This window comes from Amphiura filiformis, chromosome 1 (genome assembly GCF_039555335.1).
Source record: "Amphiura filiformis chromosome 1, Afil_fr2py, whole genome shotgun sequence".
Lineage (NCBI taxonomy): Eukaryota > Metazoa > Echinodermata > Ophiuroidea > Amphilepidida > Amphiuridae > Amphiura > Amphiura filiformis.
This window is the reverse complement of record NC_092628.1, coordinates 78,197,107-78,216,476: the sequence shown is the minus strand read 5'-3', so window position 1 is coordinate 78,216,476 and position 19,370 is coordinate 78,197,107. Positions and strand designations below refer to the sequence as shown.

General features: G+C 37.1%; 1 protein-coding gene across 2 annotated transcripts in view; it reads right to left on the bottom strand.

Moving 5' to 3' along the window:
* Positions 1-3,400: 3,400 nt before the first annotated feature.
* The window catches only part of LOC140153856 (transient receptor potential cation channel subfamily A member 1-like), a 35,121-nt gene continuing 19,151 nt past the window's right edge, over positions 3,401-19,370 (bottom strand). For both annotated transcript variants that reach the window (XM_072176663.1, XM_072176662.1), the window contains exons 10-28: positions 19,032-19,080; positions 18,528-18,812; positions 17,820-17,902; positions 17,526-17,687; positions 17,102-17,213; positions 16,613-16,782; positions 15,710-15,854; positions 14,282-14,365; positions 12,699-12,769; positions 12,064-12,268; positions 10,860-10,985; positions 9,050-9,216; positions 8,230-8,290; positions 7,967-8,038; positions 7,548-7,727; positions 5,776-5,844; positions 5,294-5,407; positions 4,752-4,867; positions 3,401-3,859 (exon numbers count right to left, since the gene is read on the bottom strand). In XM_072176663.1, the coding sequence (XP_072032764.1) occupies positions 3,724-3,859; positions 4,752-4,867; positions 5,294-5,407; positions 5,776-5,844; positions 7,548-7,727; positions 7,967-8,038; positions 8,230-8,290; positions 9,050-9,216; positions 10,860-10,985; positions 12,064-12,268; positions 12,699-12,769; positions 14,282-14,365; positions 15,710-15,854; positions 16,613-16,782; positions 17,102-17,213; positions 17,526-17,687; positions 17,820-17,902; positions 18,528-18,812; positions 19,032-19,080 (2,407 nt within the window). In that variant the 3' untranslated portion in view covers positions 3,401-3,723. The remainder of the gene's footprint in view (positions 3,860-4,751; positions 4,868-5,293; positions 5,408-5,775; positions 5,845-7,547; positions 7,728-7,966; positions 8,039-8,229; positions 8,291-9,049; positions 9,217-10,859; positions 10,986-12,063; positions 12,269-12,698; positions 12,770-14,281; positions 14,366-15,709; positions 15,855-16,612; positions 16,783-17,101; positions 17,214-17,525; positions 17,688-17,819; positions 17,903-18,527; positions 18,813-19,031; positions 19,081-19,370) is intronic.

The window sequence follows — 19,370 nt, the reverse complement described above, 5'->3', positions numbered from 1 at the left end:
GCTAGGTAAATATAATCATTTGAAGCTAAACCTTACAGATCATAAACTGGGGTACCTTTGTGTTAAGGGCTGTGCAATAATTATGTGTACCCCGGGGTGGTGAATTCTCAACGTGGTCTGCCAAAAATCGCTTGCCCCCCCTTGACCGTGCCAAAAAATCTTTGCCCCCCCTTTACACACTAAGATTTTGGGGAACATGTTTCTTATGTTTTCCTACACCTTTTAGGGCGTAATATAGAAATGGCGCCCAAAATATCTGTGCCAAAAAAAATCGCTTGCCCCCCCTTTTCGACCTTCCAAAATCGCTTGACACCCTTTTGACCTGCCAAAAAATTCTTGTCCCCTTTTGGCCTGCCAAAAACCTTTGCCCCCTATAATTCACCACCCCGGGGGTACACATAATTATTGCACCACCCCTTAGATAGTAAAAAGGTGAAATGTTTCAAACATTTTATCTACACGTCTCATATGAAATGGTTCTCCATCTGAGCATTTTGACACCTTTTTTGAATGAAAAAATGAGAGAGTACGGGCAAAAACCAATCACAAAGTCTCTTTTCACATTTACAATCATTCTGAGCAAGTAGTAGTCTTTTAAATGACCTTCTACATTTATTTACTTGTCTGGGAGTTCATTTAGACATTTTTTTACTGGATTCAAATTTTTAATGGGGATTTAGATCAAATTTACGATATGAGTCCCTCCCCCTAATCCGCCTCCCCTAATCCAAAACCACCCTTGGCATATTTCATGACAACCGTCATAAAAAATAAATTAAAATTATTTTAAAACAGAATAAAAACATGAGTAATATAGAATGTATTAGCCTCAATTTAAGACCTAATTGAATCTTCTAAGTGAAGGAATACTCAAGAGACAATGTTTTGAAATCCATGCTGCACATCAAAATGTTTGGGTACCCCAGTATATGACACAGGACCAAGTTTCTGACACAGGACCCTGTACAAGAACTCTATCCATTAGTCTATATTTTGGTTAACCTGTTGTTCAACCTGTTGTTTAAATCTTATTTGGACTTTTTCCATGTGGAATAGTTGTCAGTGCCGCCGTGTCTTCTAAATCAACTTTGATGTCATGTTTCTTTGCAATTCGTCGTAGTAGGTTGCCTTGTTGCTGGATAATGGTCGACAGCATAGCAGTTCTATATAGATCAATAATAATAATAAAACTACTTCAGTAGAGGAAAGTTCCTAGAACGCTAGAACGATTATTATTTTAAAATTCGTTTGAAACAAACGTTTTCTTCTTAACCTTTTTTGTTACTGAACTACTTACTTAGTGCGGGTATTTGTTATTGTGTTATTGAGATTTGTGAAAATATGTCATTTCATAGACATAAATAATACCTAGATCAGTAAAGCATCAATCATGTGGACGAGCTAGCTGGAGGAGTAGCGGCTATATGCAAATTAGGAAATTGATGTTTATATTGTGAAAGACCATCATATAGCTGTGGTGTTTGTCCGATGACACCATGTTGACATTGGCTAAATAAACTGTATTTCACTTGCAAGGGTGACAGTTCTTGTCGCAATTTCGCCATTTTAATTTTCACAGCCGACTTCACCTTTTGAGGTCATTTAGTAATTAACAATTCGCCCTTTAAAAATTGAACTAAGTTCAACTAAGTTGAAACCTCTTGCCACCAGCCGCCATTGTTTTACGGAGCTTCCCAATGCAGACTTGTACCCGAGTCAAGCTTGTCCTAGTCCGAGCCGAGCCGAGTCCATTTGTATCCGAGTCCGAGCCAAGTCTGAGTCCTTTTGTGTCCGAGTCCGGACTCGAGTCAAAGTCCGGGGGTGCCGAGTCCGAGCCAAGTCCGAGTCCAACAAAAATAAGACCCGAGTCCGGACTCGGTCAGAGTCCATGACCGGAGGTGGGGGGGGTCATTCAACTTGAATGTGACATGTATCTGCCTACTGGCATTGCTTAGTAGGAATTTGTATAAAAATGGGTCATTGGGTATAACAAAATGAAAAAGCTAGGGTAATTGGGTATCAAATTTTGAAACAAGGGGGTCATTTTGTATAACATTTTGAAAAAATGGGTCATTATTCTAAATAATGGAGCAAAATTTTATATTTTGTTTCTAATTTGAAAATTTACAATACAAATTTGCTGAAAAATAGACAATTTCAAAGTTTCCGCATATTTTAAGGCATTTTGATGATAAAATTGCAGAAAGAGAAGGTCATTGGTCAAAGGTCACTCACTACACCACACCACACCGCTCTCCCTATACACACCCACCCTACCAAACCCCACCCCACACAATTGACATTTCAAAGACTCAACCCAGGTCAACCAACCAACCAACAGTACACATGGTACACACAATACTTCAAAGACCCATAGCCATGAGCAGCTACATGTAACTCCTGAAGGTAAAAACTACATGTATCAGACCACCTGTATCAGACAGCAGTCATGTGGGGTATTTGTGTGTGTGGCACACTACATGTAAACTCAGGACTAGAGAAATGAGGTATAACGAAGAAAATTGCGATTTCATTCCAGCCCCTACAATGCGTGCACTACGCTCGCCGATCGTAACATGTAATACTACACGCAGCATCGCGCTCGACATGTGCACACATAAGCTGACATCCACGGGAGATGTTAGCAACCAGTCGATCGATGAACTCTGAATAAAACCGGGTCGACCGGTTTTAATATAAAAAGTGAAATTTTACTGTTATTAAAGCACTTCAGGCTTAGTCTTTTACGTGGTATTTTAGTACACCACTGGGCATTATAATAATGCAAAAAGTAGAAATCTTAGTAAAATTGAGGGCGTCGCTGTGAAGCAAATCACACATACAATCATGCAATCATAAATATGTTTTATTCACGTTAACGGTTTTAAATATATTTCAGTTACAGTTACATTATTCTTTTACAATGTTTATGATCACGTACGTATATATATAAATTTACTAAAACAGTACTGAAGCAATTCAGCAATACTTTTTGTTAGTTGTACTACACATGGTAAAACCTAATATGCCCTGTTGCAAATTATGACCACAAACATAATCATTTGACGGTAAACCTTACAGATCATAAACTGGGGTACAATTGTGTTACATAGCAAAAAAGTGAAATGTTTCAAACATTTTACCTACATATCTCATTTGAAGTGGTTTATCCGCCCGAGCATTTTGACACCTTTTAAAAAAAATGAAAATCGGTTAAAAATGAGAGAGTACGGGCAAAAACAATCACTAAGTACGGGGGTATTTAACCCCCCTTTTTTCCACATTTACAATCATTCTGATCAAGTATTAGTCTTTTAAATTACCTTCTGTATTTATTTACTTGGTTTAGATGTCTGGGAATTCATTTAGACATTTTTTGCTGGATTCAAATTTTTATTGGGGGGGTTTTAGATCAAATTTACGATATGAGTTCACCCCCATACGCCCCCTTACCCACAACCACCCTTGTCACATTTCATGACAAAAAATTTAAACAGGATAAAAACACGAGAATATAGAAGAAGTTAGCAATTTAAGACCTAATCGTATCTTTTAAGTGAAGGAATACTCAAGAGACAGTGTTTTGAAATCTATGCTGCACATCAAAATGTAACAAAACCACCTTTTTGGGTACCCCAGTATAATGACGCAGGACTCTGTACAAGAACTCAATCCGTTAGGCTGTAGTTTGGTTAACCTGTTGTTTAACCAGTTGTAAAAATCTTATTTGAACTTTTTTCCATGTGGAACAGTTGTCAGCGCAGCCGTGTCTTCTAAATCAACTTTGATGTCATGTTTCTTTGCAATTCGTCGTAGTAGGTTGCCTTGTTGCTGGATAATGGTCGACAGCATAGCAATTCTATAAATAATAATAATAATAATAAAACTACTTCAGTAGAGGAAAGTTCCTCACAAGAACGCTAGAACGATTACTACTTTAAAATTCGTTTAAAGGCTTATTCATTTGCTCATCCGGACGATCGTAAAAATCATCAAAATTCAGATTTTGGTACCTTTGTCATTGTTATATATGTGCTAACATAGCCTGCTAGTGGCTCAGCCGAAAGCCGTGTATTTAAGACAAAATAAATCATTTACATGTAATCTGTAATTTATATACTGTCAGTATATAAATTAGCTACATGTATTTGGAGCTTCAACGTCAATACTGCAATTTTCTTTTTTTTTGCCAAGTTTTTCATTTAAAAAATACCAAATGACAATTTGAATGAGTTATCCTTCACTTTTAAGCAATTTATAAACAATCTTATTTTTTTTACACTTGCGCTGGGATCACTGAATGTGTCTTTAAAACGAACGTTTCCTTCTTAACCTTTTTTGTTACTGAAATACTTAATTAGTGCGGATATTATTTTGTTATTGTGTTATTAAATAATACCTAGATTGGTAAAGGACCAATCATGTGGATGAGCTAGCTGGAGGAATGTCGGCTATATGCAAATTAGGAGATTGATGTTTATGTTCGTGACGTAATTTTTTGTCAAAATTACTTGCACCTTTCTTTCCATTACTGTTACATAGCTGTGGTGTTAGTCCAGCATATTAAATATTTAAACCGATGACACCAGCCGCCATTGGTGTGGTCCAGCGGTGTCTGAAAACCGGAGGGATTATGACACGCGACACTAGCTTAGCTGGCTTGTATCATTTATGAAAGCATTTTAAGCCAGGGCTTCAAAAATGAAATTAAACTAAATAATGAATCTCAACTGCAACTATTCGAATCTTACGTTGAATCATTACGTCGAACTTCCATCAATACGTCTTGAACTGTTACGTCTCTGCTGGTCTCTTCTCTTGATTTACGAAGAAATCTGGTGTTAGAACCGCCCAGAATGGATTGAGCCTGAAACGATGAAAAGTGAGTGAAACAATATTTTTTTATAAGCATGAGATAAAAAATATTGACTTCGGTTTCGTTTTTTACGTTTGTATTTTACGTGATTATTGATGTCAAGGCTTTTTACCATCTACGGCTGAAGCGTCCCAATTACAAGAATGCTCGACAATGCGCGAGGGTGAACGAGCTTTTTTGAATTTTAAGACTGCAATTGTAAGAAATAATGCAAAATTGCACCCCACAAAACTATGAAAATTGGACTTTTAAGCGAGTTAGAATTTAGCTACGTTTCATTTGGCAACACAGAATAATATCTGTTTAAAATTGGCATTTCTGTAATGTGATACATTATACAAAACTACTGAGGCAGCATAGATGATGGTAGTTTAAGAGGCAAGTGTTCGTCAAATCCTTTATCCCATTCATACTTACCTTACGTCTGAGTGTCCCTTTGCGCTTGTTTGGCCAGTAGTCAGCTTCAGGAAACCAAACCCTCCGTTGTAGCCAACGTGGAAAACCTTTCTCTGTGCGCAGAATGATGTTAGTCTGAAAAAAAAAAAGAAAGTCAGGAGGTCAAAACAACAACAAAAAAAAAAAACACTACCAAGAACAAAACATGGCAGGATATTAAAATTCTTTTGTTTCAAGTCTGACATGATCATGATCTGAAATGTCGTGTAATCTCATATCAACAATGATCAAGATCAAGAAGTAGTGCCAGGTCTACAATAGAATTGGTCAAACCGCAACTTTTGAGCATGCATATACCAAAACGCTACGCACGGGTAAAGGGCATGCAACAATGGAATGAACGAGGCTGCGGAGAATTTATTGCACTGAGGGCACGTTGTTTGAATTTTCTGGGTCAATTATCAAAGAATGTATAATTTTGCTCTCACATTTAATGTGCTTACCTGTAAGCTGAAACGCTTATAGTAGGATGAGTCTAGAATATGTTCAATATCACCAACCGATATGCCAATCTGCGTGATTAAATAAATATAATACATAAAGTACACGTTTCTTTAATTATATATTCATATATTCATTACAAAATGGTGGACCTGGAGTCAGCTCGCGCATCGTCTGCTTCGACTACGATGATTTTACAATTAAATACGGATAAATGTGCGATTATTGTCGAAATGAGAGTCCATATAAAAGATAATAGTGTTATTTAACATATAAAGTATTAATTATCATGAGATTGTACAATTTAAAGCTACGATATTGAAAATACGACATAGAGTAAGTTTGATCAGTACTACGGTGCCTGCCAAGGTATTGCAGCAAATTTTCCCATAGCCTTTTGGTGGCAGCAGCATTTTTCTTCACTTTTCTAAAATGGCGATGCCCAGGGTTTAATTACAAATTCTTCAATTTATCAATATTTCATGAAAATTTACCAAACAAACGGATACAGTCATGACAGTTAATATTAAAAGTACATGTATAAATGGTCAAGAAACATAAACAAATGAATTATAGCAATATTCAATATTAATGGCAGCGGCCGTGACTTATCAATGGCGCTGGCGAATAATACACGGGGGAAGCCGACGGTGTCCCCACCTTTTTGCATTGCGCTGGTATATGAGTTGCAACGGCCTGGTATGAACGGACCTTTAGTCATTTAAATATTATAAGTTAACGTCGCGTCATGAAAACTTCCATTTTTCTGAAATGAACGAAACTTGTTTACCCTTTTAGTTGCGCGTATACTGCGAACTCGTTCGCGTATGATTATAGAATGTGTGATAGATGGCATACAGCCTAAAATTCAGCGCTAACAAGCTAAAGCAAGGATTCTCGAGTAATAATATACTATAGGATAAGCCACACGTTTGCGCAAATGAAGTCAGTCACACACCCAATGCACGATCATGCATGTGATGGCATGTGCTGTGTAGGAGTGTATCACCTGTGGAAGAGGTGATGCATGTTTACGTCATCGTTTCAAAAAAAATTACATGGCGAAAAACGACGAACAATTGGTCGTTTCTTTCCATTCCTAGGATATTGTGAAAACCCAAATAGCTGAGGAGTTAGATCAATATGCTAGGAAAATATTCTCTGCGATGACCCCATGATGAGACTGGCTAAATAAGCTGTATTTTTGCCGGAAAGGGTCCGAATAATTGGCAGTCAATGTGCGCCATCTTGGAAAAATAGCTCGAAATAGACTTTTTCGACAGTCGTTCAAGATTGAGGAGATTTTAGCCTGACGATGTTAGACTTGATCAAGACGGACTGTCGTTTGTACCGTAGCGGTCTAAATGTGCATATTTAATACATAAAATTAGCTCAAAATTCAATAAAACAGTAAAATATGGACCTAATGTTCTCTCTACTAACATAAAATTTGATGAAAGGGGTATTTCTTTTTTAAAACAAATAAACATACGTTCAAATTGCGTTACAATCGTACCTGTACTTTCCGGTCTGGAACTAAGACTAATTTGCGCACTCAAATGCCCTAGCAACTGTCAATCAAATACAGGATAAGTCCTTTTGACCAATAAAGCAGTAACGCGCATCATAACCGTTCACAAGTACGTAAGTTTTAGGCTGCGAACTCAGATGCATAGCATCCGGCATAGCAACTGTCACTCAAACTGCCGGCGAAGTGACTTCATTTTTTAGTCACAGCCACTGACTAAGAATAGAAGATACATAACACACTTACCGTTAAATTGATGAGTACCATTGGCATAACAAAGAGAAATATAACCATCAATACATTGGCGACTTCTTCAAATGGGGCTAGATCTACATCAGTGTCGTCCAGTATATCACTTTTATTGATCTCACCCAGTGTCATGACGAATGTTGTGACGATTGACTTCCATTCAGTTTTAAAAGCTGGCTGAAAAGGTTTGAAAAAATAGCGGGCTCGAAATTGTATTTGAATTGTAAGAAAATTGGCAATCTTACCTGAAATGGTACGTTTGAAATACTTTTTTGCCGAACATTAATCTAATAATATTTGTTATAATATTGTTTTTTCGCCTTAATCCAACGTGTCATTCGTCATTTGAGGGCCAGCCTATGCGGCCCATAATTTGAGAACAATTGTAGAAAGATGTGTTAAATCTATAAACTCACATTTGTGGATTGAAAACATATGAAGAATGCCAGAGCAAATCCGAGGATGAAGAAGATGTAAACAGACATTGCCTGCAAGAAATTAATTTCAGTGTTTTTAAATAACGAAGGTACACTCGAACAACAGAAAAAATAGACTAGAGCATTATCATTTTCTTCAAACGTAACAGGTGCGTATTAATAAACAGTATCTAGATTATTTAAATTAAAAAAAAAGCTTGTCAAAGTAAGAGTGGATGATGTTTTGAAACTGACACACTTACCTTAAGTAAGGATTTGAGTGTGGTGAAAAACATCGTCACATATAGACCAAAGAAATCGAATCTAAAACACACAAATTATTATATCGAAAGTTTACATAGTAATAATTGCCATTAATTGCTAGTATGTGATTACACGCATTATCCAATAATCTCAATATGTAACAGTATGTACTCGTAACAGAAAATATGCATTAGGAGAAAGTAAATCATAACCCCTAATCCAAACCCAAAAAACACAATAATATTAGCGTTGAACAACAACAACAAAAGCTTTGAACCAAACGGACTCTAGGAGTTAGGACCTCGGAACACAGTCGTTAAGGTTCTGACCGCTTCTGCAGTTGCTGATCATGTAAGAGATCAACTAAGCATAATATCATCAGCCAGGAAACCAACATCATCAAATAAGATCCCGCGTCCTACTTTGGTAGAGGGATACGAGAAACGGCACACATCAGCCTTAGGTTGGCAGCCTGAACAGGACAGGGATTGAAGGCATTTCCATTTGCAAGTCATCTACAACTCTCTCCTCAGCCGTGTATTATATATTCTCAGTCAGATATGCCTTTTGCAACTTTACCGAGTAGCCTGGTAAATGTAGATGTAGAATCTGTGCTACCAGCTCAGAAGGAACTTCCCAGTAGCTCCCCCTTGACCCATGTGACAGTTTTGGGGGTAGTTGATCAACGTGACACAAAGATATCTAGAAACTGTCAATTATTTCGATTATGTTTGTTATCTTGTGTTTGTTATTCTATAAAACGAGACGCTCGACCAATAATTTTATTCCAATGTTGTTTTTAATATACTTTTTAATTACCTGTTTAAAACAAATATAAAGTTCATCCATGTAACGAACACAGCCACAGCTCCCCAAGCCCAGTGCCAAGCGCATGGTGCTAGTACAGGTGGAAATACAAACAAGAATGTTGGGATGAACATACTCCAATGCAACAAGTGCTCAGGTCTTCTGAAGTACGCTATTGGCTGTCAAGAAAATCAAAAGTCAGTAATAATATAATAATCAGAGTTAAGGGTTCGAAAAAACTGCACATTTTGCATTAGCCGAACAAATAGTCTGCAATTAACACCACATCAATGTCCATAATGTAGAAAACCACGATATTTGCAAGTGCTTCAACTTGAAGTAAAATTGAAGTGGAATAGACCTATTGTGTGTCAGAAAGTTGAGAAATATTGTAGATATAGTCCAAAATAACATCAGAGATGCGAGATTTGCCGAAATTTTCCCTAAAAACGGGCTACTAAAATTTAATCGGTACTGTATTTGGATCTGATAAATGGCGACATTATTTCTTTGATCGGCTCGTATATAGAATAATTCAAATTACATTAAGGAAAAGTGATCGCTCGACCTGATTTTTAGGGGGCACATTATTTGGAAAAAAAGAGCTTGAACAGGTTCTTGGGTAAAAAAATGATTAAAGACTCTGTAACAAATCATGAAAGATCAAGGTTAATTACGTAGGCCTATATAAAACACATTAAAGAGTCATGGTGCACTATTTCTTTGCTGACTGCAATATTTATATACAAGGTGTCCCATAAAAAGGTTACACGTATAAAATGAACCGCATTTTGTGATGGTACAACAAAACAATGTCATTTTTTCAGATATTATTTAATGATCCTTTTTGTAACGGATAGCTAAGTTTCAATTCCGTATCTTAAAAGCAACTTCACTTCTGATCGCAAGATGACAGGAGTGTCAAGAGTGGCTAACCATCAAAATATCGCACAACGAAAGTTGAACACACGCACACCTTTGTTTTCAGATTTTTTCTTTATCACCTTTTATTTTTCTCTTATTTTTCATTGTTGAACTTATTGAACAAAAGAAACATATTGAAAAATAAAATATTGTATACACTGAAAATAAATCAGTTTTAGAACTTCTTGACTCTTGGTGGTTACAAATAAAGGAAGGTGGTCTTTAGAGAAGAACACGTTTTGGTGAAAGCAGTTCTGCACGCTGTACCTCATGTCATCAACATAGTGAAATGAATAACAATATTTTGCATTTAGGCCTTGTTTGGATTTTGTTGACTTGAAATCGCTGCTGTTTGTTTTTACATTTCTGACTGAACTCTTGAAACAAATCTGAACAAGTTCTATTCTTTATTTATCAGAATAAAATACTGCATCTGCGTAAAGAGCTTGCTCAGAAATGCGTGGAATGCGGATTAAGTACGTAGGTTGTGAACTTGACATTCACAGGGGTACTAGTAGAGGGTACATAGATTATGTCATGAAAAGGATATTTATAATTTTGTTAACATTAACTTTGATTATTTTCAAAAATCTAAATGTAACCTTTTTTTGGGACACCCGGTATTTGCTGAAAAAATCACTTTAGAACAACTACTCACATACATTCCAACCAAAGTACTGATCAAAACCATGTCTAACCACTGATAAAATAAGTTAAAAATCATCCTGTATCATTCTATACTACCACGAGTCGTACCTAATATTACTTGCAACGTCAAGTTTTCAATTATGAAAGTATTTGAAAATATTAGCCCTTCAGTCAAACTTTTTCACTTTGGATAATAAATTGCCACAAAGCCACAATGGATATTTTGATTAATCTTACTAATCATACTTACGTGTCTCACAATTCCGATCAATTCAACCAATGCCCGAAAGAGAATAAACATAAGAATGAACGCCTGAATCCCAAGTGTAGTGTCATCCCATAGCAAAATATGATAAACTGTGTCGTTCTCATTTTCCTAAATCATGGAAACATAAATTGGCAAAGTATCAACATTGGTATGAAAGCCTTCTTCTGTTAACTTTATGTTAAAACTTTTGGCAAATTTTAAATGAACTCTTTGGAAGGGATCCCTAAAAGATCTTCGTGAAATAACACATCTGGTCAATTGCATAAACAGGATGCTCCTAAGATGGTAACCTTGGTTCTTTACAGTAATCTTGGAAGAGACGTATATAGCAGATTCCTATTGCGGTCGCCTGCATAGGTACATGGTCGCCAAGGCACTGCACTGGTACTGTTCAGTACCACAGAAGTACCAATGTAGAACCAGTGCGGTACCACTGATCATGCTGATGGTGGGTTCTGTGCAGAAGCAACATTGGTAATGTGTATGTACTCTGTGTGAACCAGTCTGGTACACCAGTCAGGTACCTTGGTGACGGTGTACCTGTGAATCTCGTAGTGTATATTAAAGCCTCTTGGCAGTACAAATTGGTTTATGAGTTGTCAAAAGACAACATTACACAGGCCCTTTTCACATTATTGACCAAGAGTGACATTCTTTCTTCTTTTCTGTTAGTTTTCAATTGTCTTCTTTTTAATTCTACATGTTCATCACTACACGATAAAGTTTTGTCCATATTTTGTCAACAAAATTCTTATGTTTTATTGATTCCTCAGTGAAAATATATGTATAAAAACCATCTTGGCCACCATGTTCAAGATATTCGTAAATAGTTCATTATGTTTTTCTGAAGCAAATATGCATGGTTCCACTTCGGTACGTAAGGCAGTATATAACCATACTAGAACTTAGTAGACTAACTGGTACAGTACAAGATTTGCAAGCGCCTGCACAGTTACACATCGCCAAGGTACATGACTGGTACATGACATGTAGTCACCGAGTACTTGCACAGTACAGTTGTTACTGCACAGGACCCCCTAGCAATGCAGTGGTACAGCACTGGTACTGCATTGGTACTCCCGTGGCACTGCAAAGTACCCGCAAAGTACATTGGCGACGGTGTACCTGTACAGGCGACCGCAATAGGAATCTGGTAACAATCGAGTTACGTTGATCATGTACCCACCATATAAAAGAGCACACTGTCAAAGTACGGCAAGCTATACAGCTCTGTCTCATTAATGGTAGCATTAAGAGTCGGACAGCCGAGGCCATCTTTGTCGGTTGTGTTGTATATTGCCACGTTTAACTTGAGATACAGGCTCACGATGATAACAAAAACAAGGTAGACGAGAAAATCAAAATAGTTGAAGTACCGAGCAAACGATTTCCTGCAGGATATTAAACAACGTATTCAAAATATTAACATAATAAGACGCTTAATTCGCAACTTTGGGGTTAGGGACCGCCACAAACACTGGGGGGGGGGGGGCGGATGCAAATAAAAATTTTCGGGGTCCCCCTTTTCAGATCACCAAAATGTCAGGGCCCCCCTTTTTTGACATGAAATTTATGGGTCAACCCAAAGCATATAAACTCAATTTTCCGAGGAAAATTTGTGGTCACTTTTTCAGGCCCCTCTTAGGAGGGTCAAAACCTTTAAGAATCCTATTTTTGCATCAGGGCCCCCCTAACAATTATTTATGAACGGTCCCTTAAGTGTATTCGTATTTCGTAATAATACTAGGTATACAGTTTGTTATGGTTTAATATAAAGGTATATTTAAAAAGCAAAATAGCAACAACGTTATATCACCTTACCACTTCTTTGACAAGCTTGTTTGACAGAGACGGTGCGCCAGAAGCTTTTCCCGTCGGAATTCGACCATGGTCTTTGAATAAAACAGATCGTATTTAGGACATCGTCAGGTTGACGATTACTTTTTCATGTAGAGGAATACGAACTCATTGGATTGTACGAAACCATATCTCTTTAAATATACTATGTAATACGTATTGAAGATCAACTATTTAAAAGTTCTCCTCTGCTGTCTATGTATCATAAACTTAGGACAGTCATGATAGTACAAATATAATCTACGAGGGGGTATCAATAAGTTCTAAGCCTCAACAAGAAGGCTTGTTAGTAGACTCATGGTTCCAGCATATTTTTCAACATAGTCCCCCCTGACCTCAATGCACTTTGTCCAACGGTGTTCCAGCATTCTGAAACCCTCGTGGAAGAAAGCTTCATTTCGGACCTCCAAGTAGGACTCCACGGCATCAATGACATCATTATCTGACTCATAATGGCGTCCACGAATTTCGGATTTGTGTTTTGGAAACAGGTAGAAATCAAATGGTGCCAGATCTGGTGAATAAGTTCGGTGGTAGCTTCAGCAACTGCAACTTGCACTCTATGGGCAGGGGCATTGTCCTGCAGCATGAGGTCCACAGCCCGCAACTTTCCTTTGCGTTTTTCTTTAATGGCTTCTTTTAGCTGCTACGGTTCTGACGAGTAGTACTCTCCAGTGATAGTTTCACCTCTTTGAAGGTAGTCAATCATAGTGACACACTTGCTATCCCAAAAAACAGAGGTCATGACCTTTCCAGCAGAAGCCACTTGCTTGTACTTCCTTGGAGGTGGAGATCCATGATGCTTCCACTGCTTTGATATTTTGATTCTGGTTCAAAGTGGCGAACCCATAATTCTGGAGTCTGCATTCCCGGCACCCATCTTGCGGACAGCTTGCTCATGCCTAAGATGTCAGTCAAAACACTTTGCACTGAACCATAACTAATGCCCATCTTGTCAGCTATTTTATGGATAGTCAAGCGTCTGTCCTCCAGCACCATCCGGTGAATGGCATCCACTTGATCTGCTGTTGTTGAAGATCTTGGGCTTCCGGACCTTGGATCATCTTTTAAGCTCTCCCTCCCTCGCTGGAATTCAGCCGCCCATTTCTGTTTGGTGGAATAGCTAGGAGGGGTATCACTAAGTGTGCTGATCATGTCTTCATGGATGGCCTTGGGTGTCATGCCCTTTTTATGAAGATATTTAATCACTGCACGAGCTTCTTGTTTATCCATTTTCGGATCTTGAAAATAATAAATGACAGATATATGAATATCGGTGCATAACCTTTTAAGGCAACATACTTTTTAATTATAATGTAAATTTGGAGATGCTGTTATGCCTTCTAGGTGAGGCTTAGAACTTTTTGATACCCCTGTAGGAATATAGCTTGAAGCAATTTTGTAATATTTCCATAAAAAAATGAATTTGTATTTCTTTCACAGTCAGACACGTCCTTTTAATTTTAAGCCGAACAAATGAGGTAAAACAGAGAAAGGTGATAAAACATGAAAAAGGCTGAACAATTAGTTTGTCTAACTTGATTTACCTCGAGTGCAAAATAACGCATCTTGTTTTTGTCAAAGGAGATATCATCTGGACCTGGATCGATATACCGGTAATCGTAGGTTATCTGTGCAAATTAAGATAACAACAAACAAAATAAAACACAATATATTTCTTTTAAAAATGTAGTTACACAGTATTCTCGGTGAGAAACACGAGATATACTGAATTTGCAGTGAAAACACTTTCGCTTGTAGAGTACCAGGTTCAGGGATGCAAATTGTGCAAGAGCGGGGAGCACCGCTCCTAGGAAATGACAGTCAAAATTGAGGAAATGATGTCTTGAGAAGAAAAAAGAAAGAGACGAAAAAAGAAGGAAGGAGAAGAAAAGAGGAAAGGCGAAGAAGAGGAGACGACAGAAGAGTGAGGTAGAAGATGACGAAGAGGGAAACAAAGTTAATAGGTGGGGCTGTGAGGCAGTGAATGGAAGAGAGGAAATCTCAAGACACTGGTTGTGCAAAATTTTCACATGATTGTTCAAGAAATAAGAGCCTTAAAAGAGGAAGGTGTTGGTGTTAGAATATGGAAATGGGTAACAATGCATATTTGAGGAAATTTACATTTCATCTCCAGAGGAGGTATTAAAAGGCAAGGTGGAAATAGGTCACATATCTGAGGAAATTTATACAGAGGCAGCAATGGGGATGTTATGGAAAGAGTCATAAAGGAAATTCAGTATATCAATACTAAGAAATCAGAAGTGCCAGTGAGGAAAGGACGACCTGGATTGTAGAGTGGTGACAAAACACAACACTACCATGAATTTGTCAACAAGTCTATCAAACTAATATCATATCAGATTTGGGAAGAAGTTCGAAAGGGTGCTTGAGGCAATGGAGCAATGCCCTGCAGGGAGTGGGCAGAGTGCACCCCTGATAAAAAAAATGAGAGAGAAAAGTACTCCCTCTGACAAAAATAAAAGAGAAAATGGAGAGGCAAAGGAAAAGAAAGGGGAAAGGAGCCCACGTCCCACCAAAATTCACCCCAATCATGTGACCAAACTAGTGTAAAATACCAAACTTTGCGCGCTACACCATTTACACGCGAACATTTTTCCCAATACAGCCCTTTTTTGTAAGTTCAAAGACTAGAGTCTCTCTAAAAAACATGCTATGTTACCATTCTCATCTTTTGAAGTATGCAATAAAGCTATTCATGTCTGGTATGATTGAGGAAATCTTGAGCCTAAAACCTTGCTCCTGAGGAAGAAATCACAATTTGCATCCCTGACCAGGTTTTACAATTTGGATTGAAGTATGCCATACGAGTTATCAGAATATGTGTGCCTCAACAGATACACACAAGTAGCAAGCAATCTGATACCAAAGACCGTTAATTATTAACATGATTAAGCACTTATATAAGCGATTATTAAGCCCGAGCACGGATACAATGTAACAAAGAAATACACCTTAAGATCAGGATGATTGAGGTCTTCATGGGAGTAGGTGACACATTGATTCATCACTAGAAGTGCTGCTTCAGGAAGTTGCGCTATCAGTCTCCTCATTGGAGAATGCCCAGTCGCATCGCAGTTATTCATAGCAACCTCCCAACTGTAAAGTAACAATCAACATCAAGTACAGTAACAATTAACAATATATTTATTGCATTTCTGACTTCCAGTTATCGCTTTTAAAAAAACGATTAGAAAACACAATATAACCAGTAGCGTAGATTTTTTTTGACATGGGGGGGGGGTGGTGTTGGAAAAAAATCTTGAAGTATAGTGAATCCAGCACCTTTAGGCGACAGAACAAGTTTATTGGTCAAATGCGCGCGAAAAATTTTGCCATTTTGAAGCTAAACTGATGAAATATGGTGCAAAAGTGGAACAAAATCGCGCGTAGCACGCAAATTTTTTTTGGCTAAAATGGTTAATTTGGTCAGAAACCCACATAAAGGTGTCAACATTGGGGGGGGGGGATGATTGTATGGACCATCTCTCATCCCCCCGGGATATACGCCTATGAATATAACGATCTTCAAGTTCAATAACACTGATTTTACAGCCTTTGACAACTGTATTTTTGGCAACATATTTTATAAAGAGAGGCTAACACGGTACCTGCGCCACAATTGCATACCTTCCTGAAGGAAATTGGTATTGGTGGAAATGGCAGACGGCTGAGGAATCTTTATTGGCAAGTGCAGGTGTCGTACAAATGAAATTATAATCAGGTAATGGATTCATGTCTATTGTGATGTTAGAACACCTGGGATTTTTATAGTTGGTATGAGAATGTACAAGATTTGAAGACTCAATTCACTGAAGTGGATGTATTTATCTTAGCGTGCAGAAATAATTTCATACCTTTTACAAGACAATATCGCTTTGGCAACTCCTTCATGTTTGTTCTCTATAGCTACATCCAGTGGATAATGTCCATATACGTTCTGTAGGCGAAGATCAGCTCCACTGTTCAGTAATAACCTGGTTGGTGCTTCATGCCCATATTGGGCACATAAATGCAAAGCAGTGTTCTGTAAAACAGTGCATAATGTTAAAAATATTCTTATATTGATAACTGAAGTAAATGGTTCTCAACGTCAACAGCAAAAAATCGATTTACATATTACATTTATTATAAAAGACTTTAGATCATTGTTTTCTACACCGGTTGTTTATTTGCCTAAAATGACTGAAGAATTCCCGAAAATGGAGAAAATCACAAAACAGTGACTAATATCTGCAAATTATGGCGATGTTTTGGGCCATTGAATGTTATGCATTTTGTACCATTTTAAAACATTTGGTACATTTGATATTAACTAACAATGAATTCATATGCTGATACATTACCCGATCTTTGTCCATTGCATTTACATCGGCGTTGTTGTCAATTAGGGCATTTAGGACACGTAGTTCATTGTTTCTGGCAGCAAGAGCTAATGGAGACCGACGGTCATCATTTCTGAAAGAAAATCATAGAAAATGGTACAACACTATTAGCTAATGTTTACACTAATTGTTTAAGGTTGTCAAGAACTATGAATCCCACAAGTGTATAATCTATTTCAGGAATTCGACAGGGAGTCCACATTAGGAATACTAGTAATCTCCGTGCGATATGCTTTATAGTTTACAAGCTTGCCCAGCAGTCTTGGATTACCTCTTTCGCCCTAAAACAACCAATTCCACATTGCAATTAATTAATTAATATTAATTGTCTGTAAAATGTCGGTAACATGGCTAATGTGGTCCCACTAATTAATTACTGACTGACCTGCTTGCTATATCTGCACCCATCTTGATGAGGAATTTGACAACTCTATGATGACCATTTGCACTCGCCAGCAATAATGGCGTCATATCATCAATGTCGTCATCATTGAGAGGAATCGGACATGCCTGTAGCAGCGTTTGTACGCATTCCAAGTGACCGAATCTGTCGGAGAAAGAAAGAAAGATATAATCATTTGGTTTCGAAACAAACAAACAAACAAACAAACAAACAAACAAACAAACAGACAAACAAACAAAAGTACAAATACATAAACAAACATTTTGCTTTACTTACTGACAAGCAGTATGAAGAGGAGCTTTTTCTTCACCATCCTTCACAACTATTGACGCACCATTCTCTATCAGTAACTTGACCATCTTCATTCCATGTAAAATACGAGTCAATGGAAAGGCAAACAGAAATATGAATTCACAATAATTATGTACATAAATCATAAAAAGTAAGTTGTCCGATTGTAACACGTGTTTTCTACCGCACATGGAGGTCCATCTTTCTCTCTCTCCCCCTCTCCCCTCAGACGCAGTTCTTCTCCCTCTTTTATCTCTCTTATTTACCCAGCAAACACAAAACGTTTATAAAACGTTTTAAACAGTTATTTTATTTTAAACAGGTTATATTTTTGGGTTTTGGTTATGGTAAAACCGTTTTAATAACATTAAATGTCGGGTTATATAAAGGTCATGAAAATGTTTAAAGCGTTATATATGAAACACACTACAAAAATATTTTTAAAATGTTTTCAAAATGTTATTGTAAAATATTTTTGCAAACATAACATCAACACTTAAATAACATTATGTTAGAATATCAAAAATTAAATATCAAAAAATGTTTTTGAATGTTATCAAAAACGTTTTATACCCTTTATATAACCCGACATTTTTTTTCTGGCAACCTTTTCTAACCTTTGGAGAAGGATGTCGAAAAACGTTTTGTTTTTTACTTTTTCCTGCAATTTATTATTATATCTTCGCAATTTACCTCTACATTACCAACTTCTGCAGCGTAATGTAAAGCTGTTTGCTCCGCTCTGTCTTTCCAGTTCAAAATTTCCTCACCGCCATGACCATGTTCAAATAACATCTTAGCAAATTCCAGATGCTGCATTTCTACAGCCCAGTGTAAGCATGACTTCATTTCTTTGTCTATTGCCGTAATGTCTGCACCGTAACGTAACAAAGCCCGTCCGGCCTCAGTTTGGTCTTTCCATGCAGCACACAATAGAGGAGTGAAATTGTCTTCGTCTTTTGTTTCAAGATACAGTCCCTTTTAATAACAGATTCAACATGTTCAAAATACTGATTAATTACAATAATAATAATAATAAATAATAATAATGATAATAATAATAAATAATAATAATAAATCAGTATTATTACTATTTATTGTTGTTATTGTTGACAAAATACAACACATAAACAAGCATTATTATTCTGAAGAGTGGAAAAGAGATTGATGCTTGATGCAATGATTAATAACACTCACCTGTCTTATTAGAAGTAGTATTGTATCTACTCTATTGAACATTGCCGCTCTAAAACAATCAAAAGACAAAATGGGTATCACAATAAATTTTGAAGAGCAATCATTTCATTTCACTAGCAAATAACGCATGATGAGGTCATCGTGAGGATAGTTACGACCACTTAAATACATATCAACATGTTCCATAGTATCACCATAATTATATCTAAACTGTTCATGCAACTAAAATCTAAAGTTGTGATTACATTTTGGTCTGGTTATATAATAACAATATCCTAGATGAATGGCGCTACCACCATGTTCCAATGGCAATGATACTGAATATTTCAAGTCTTCATT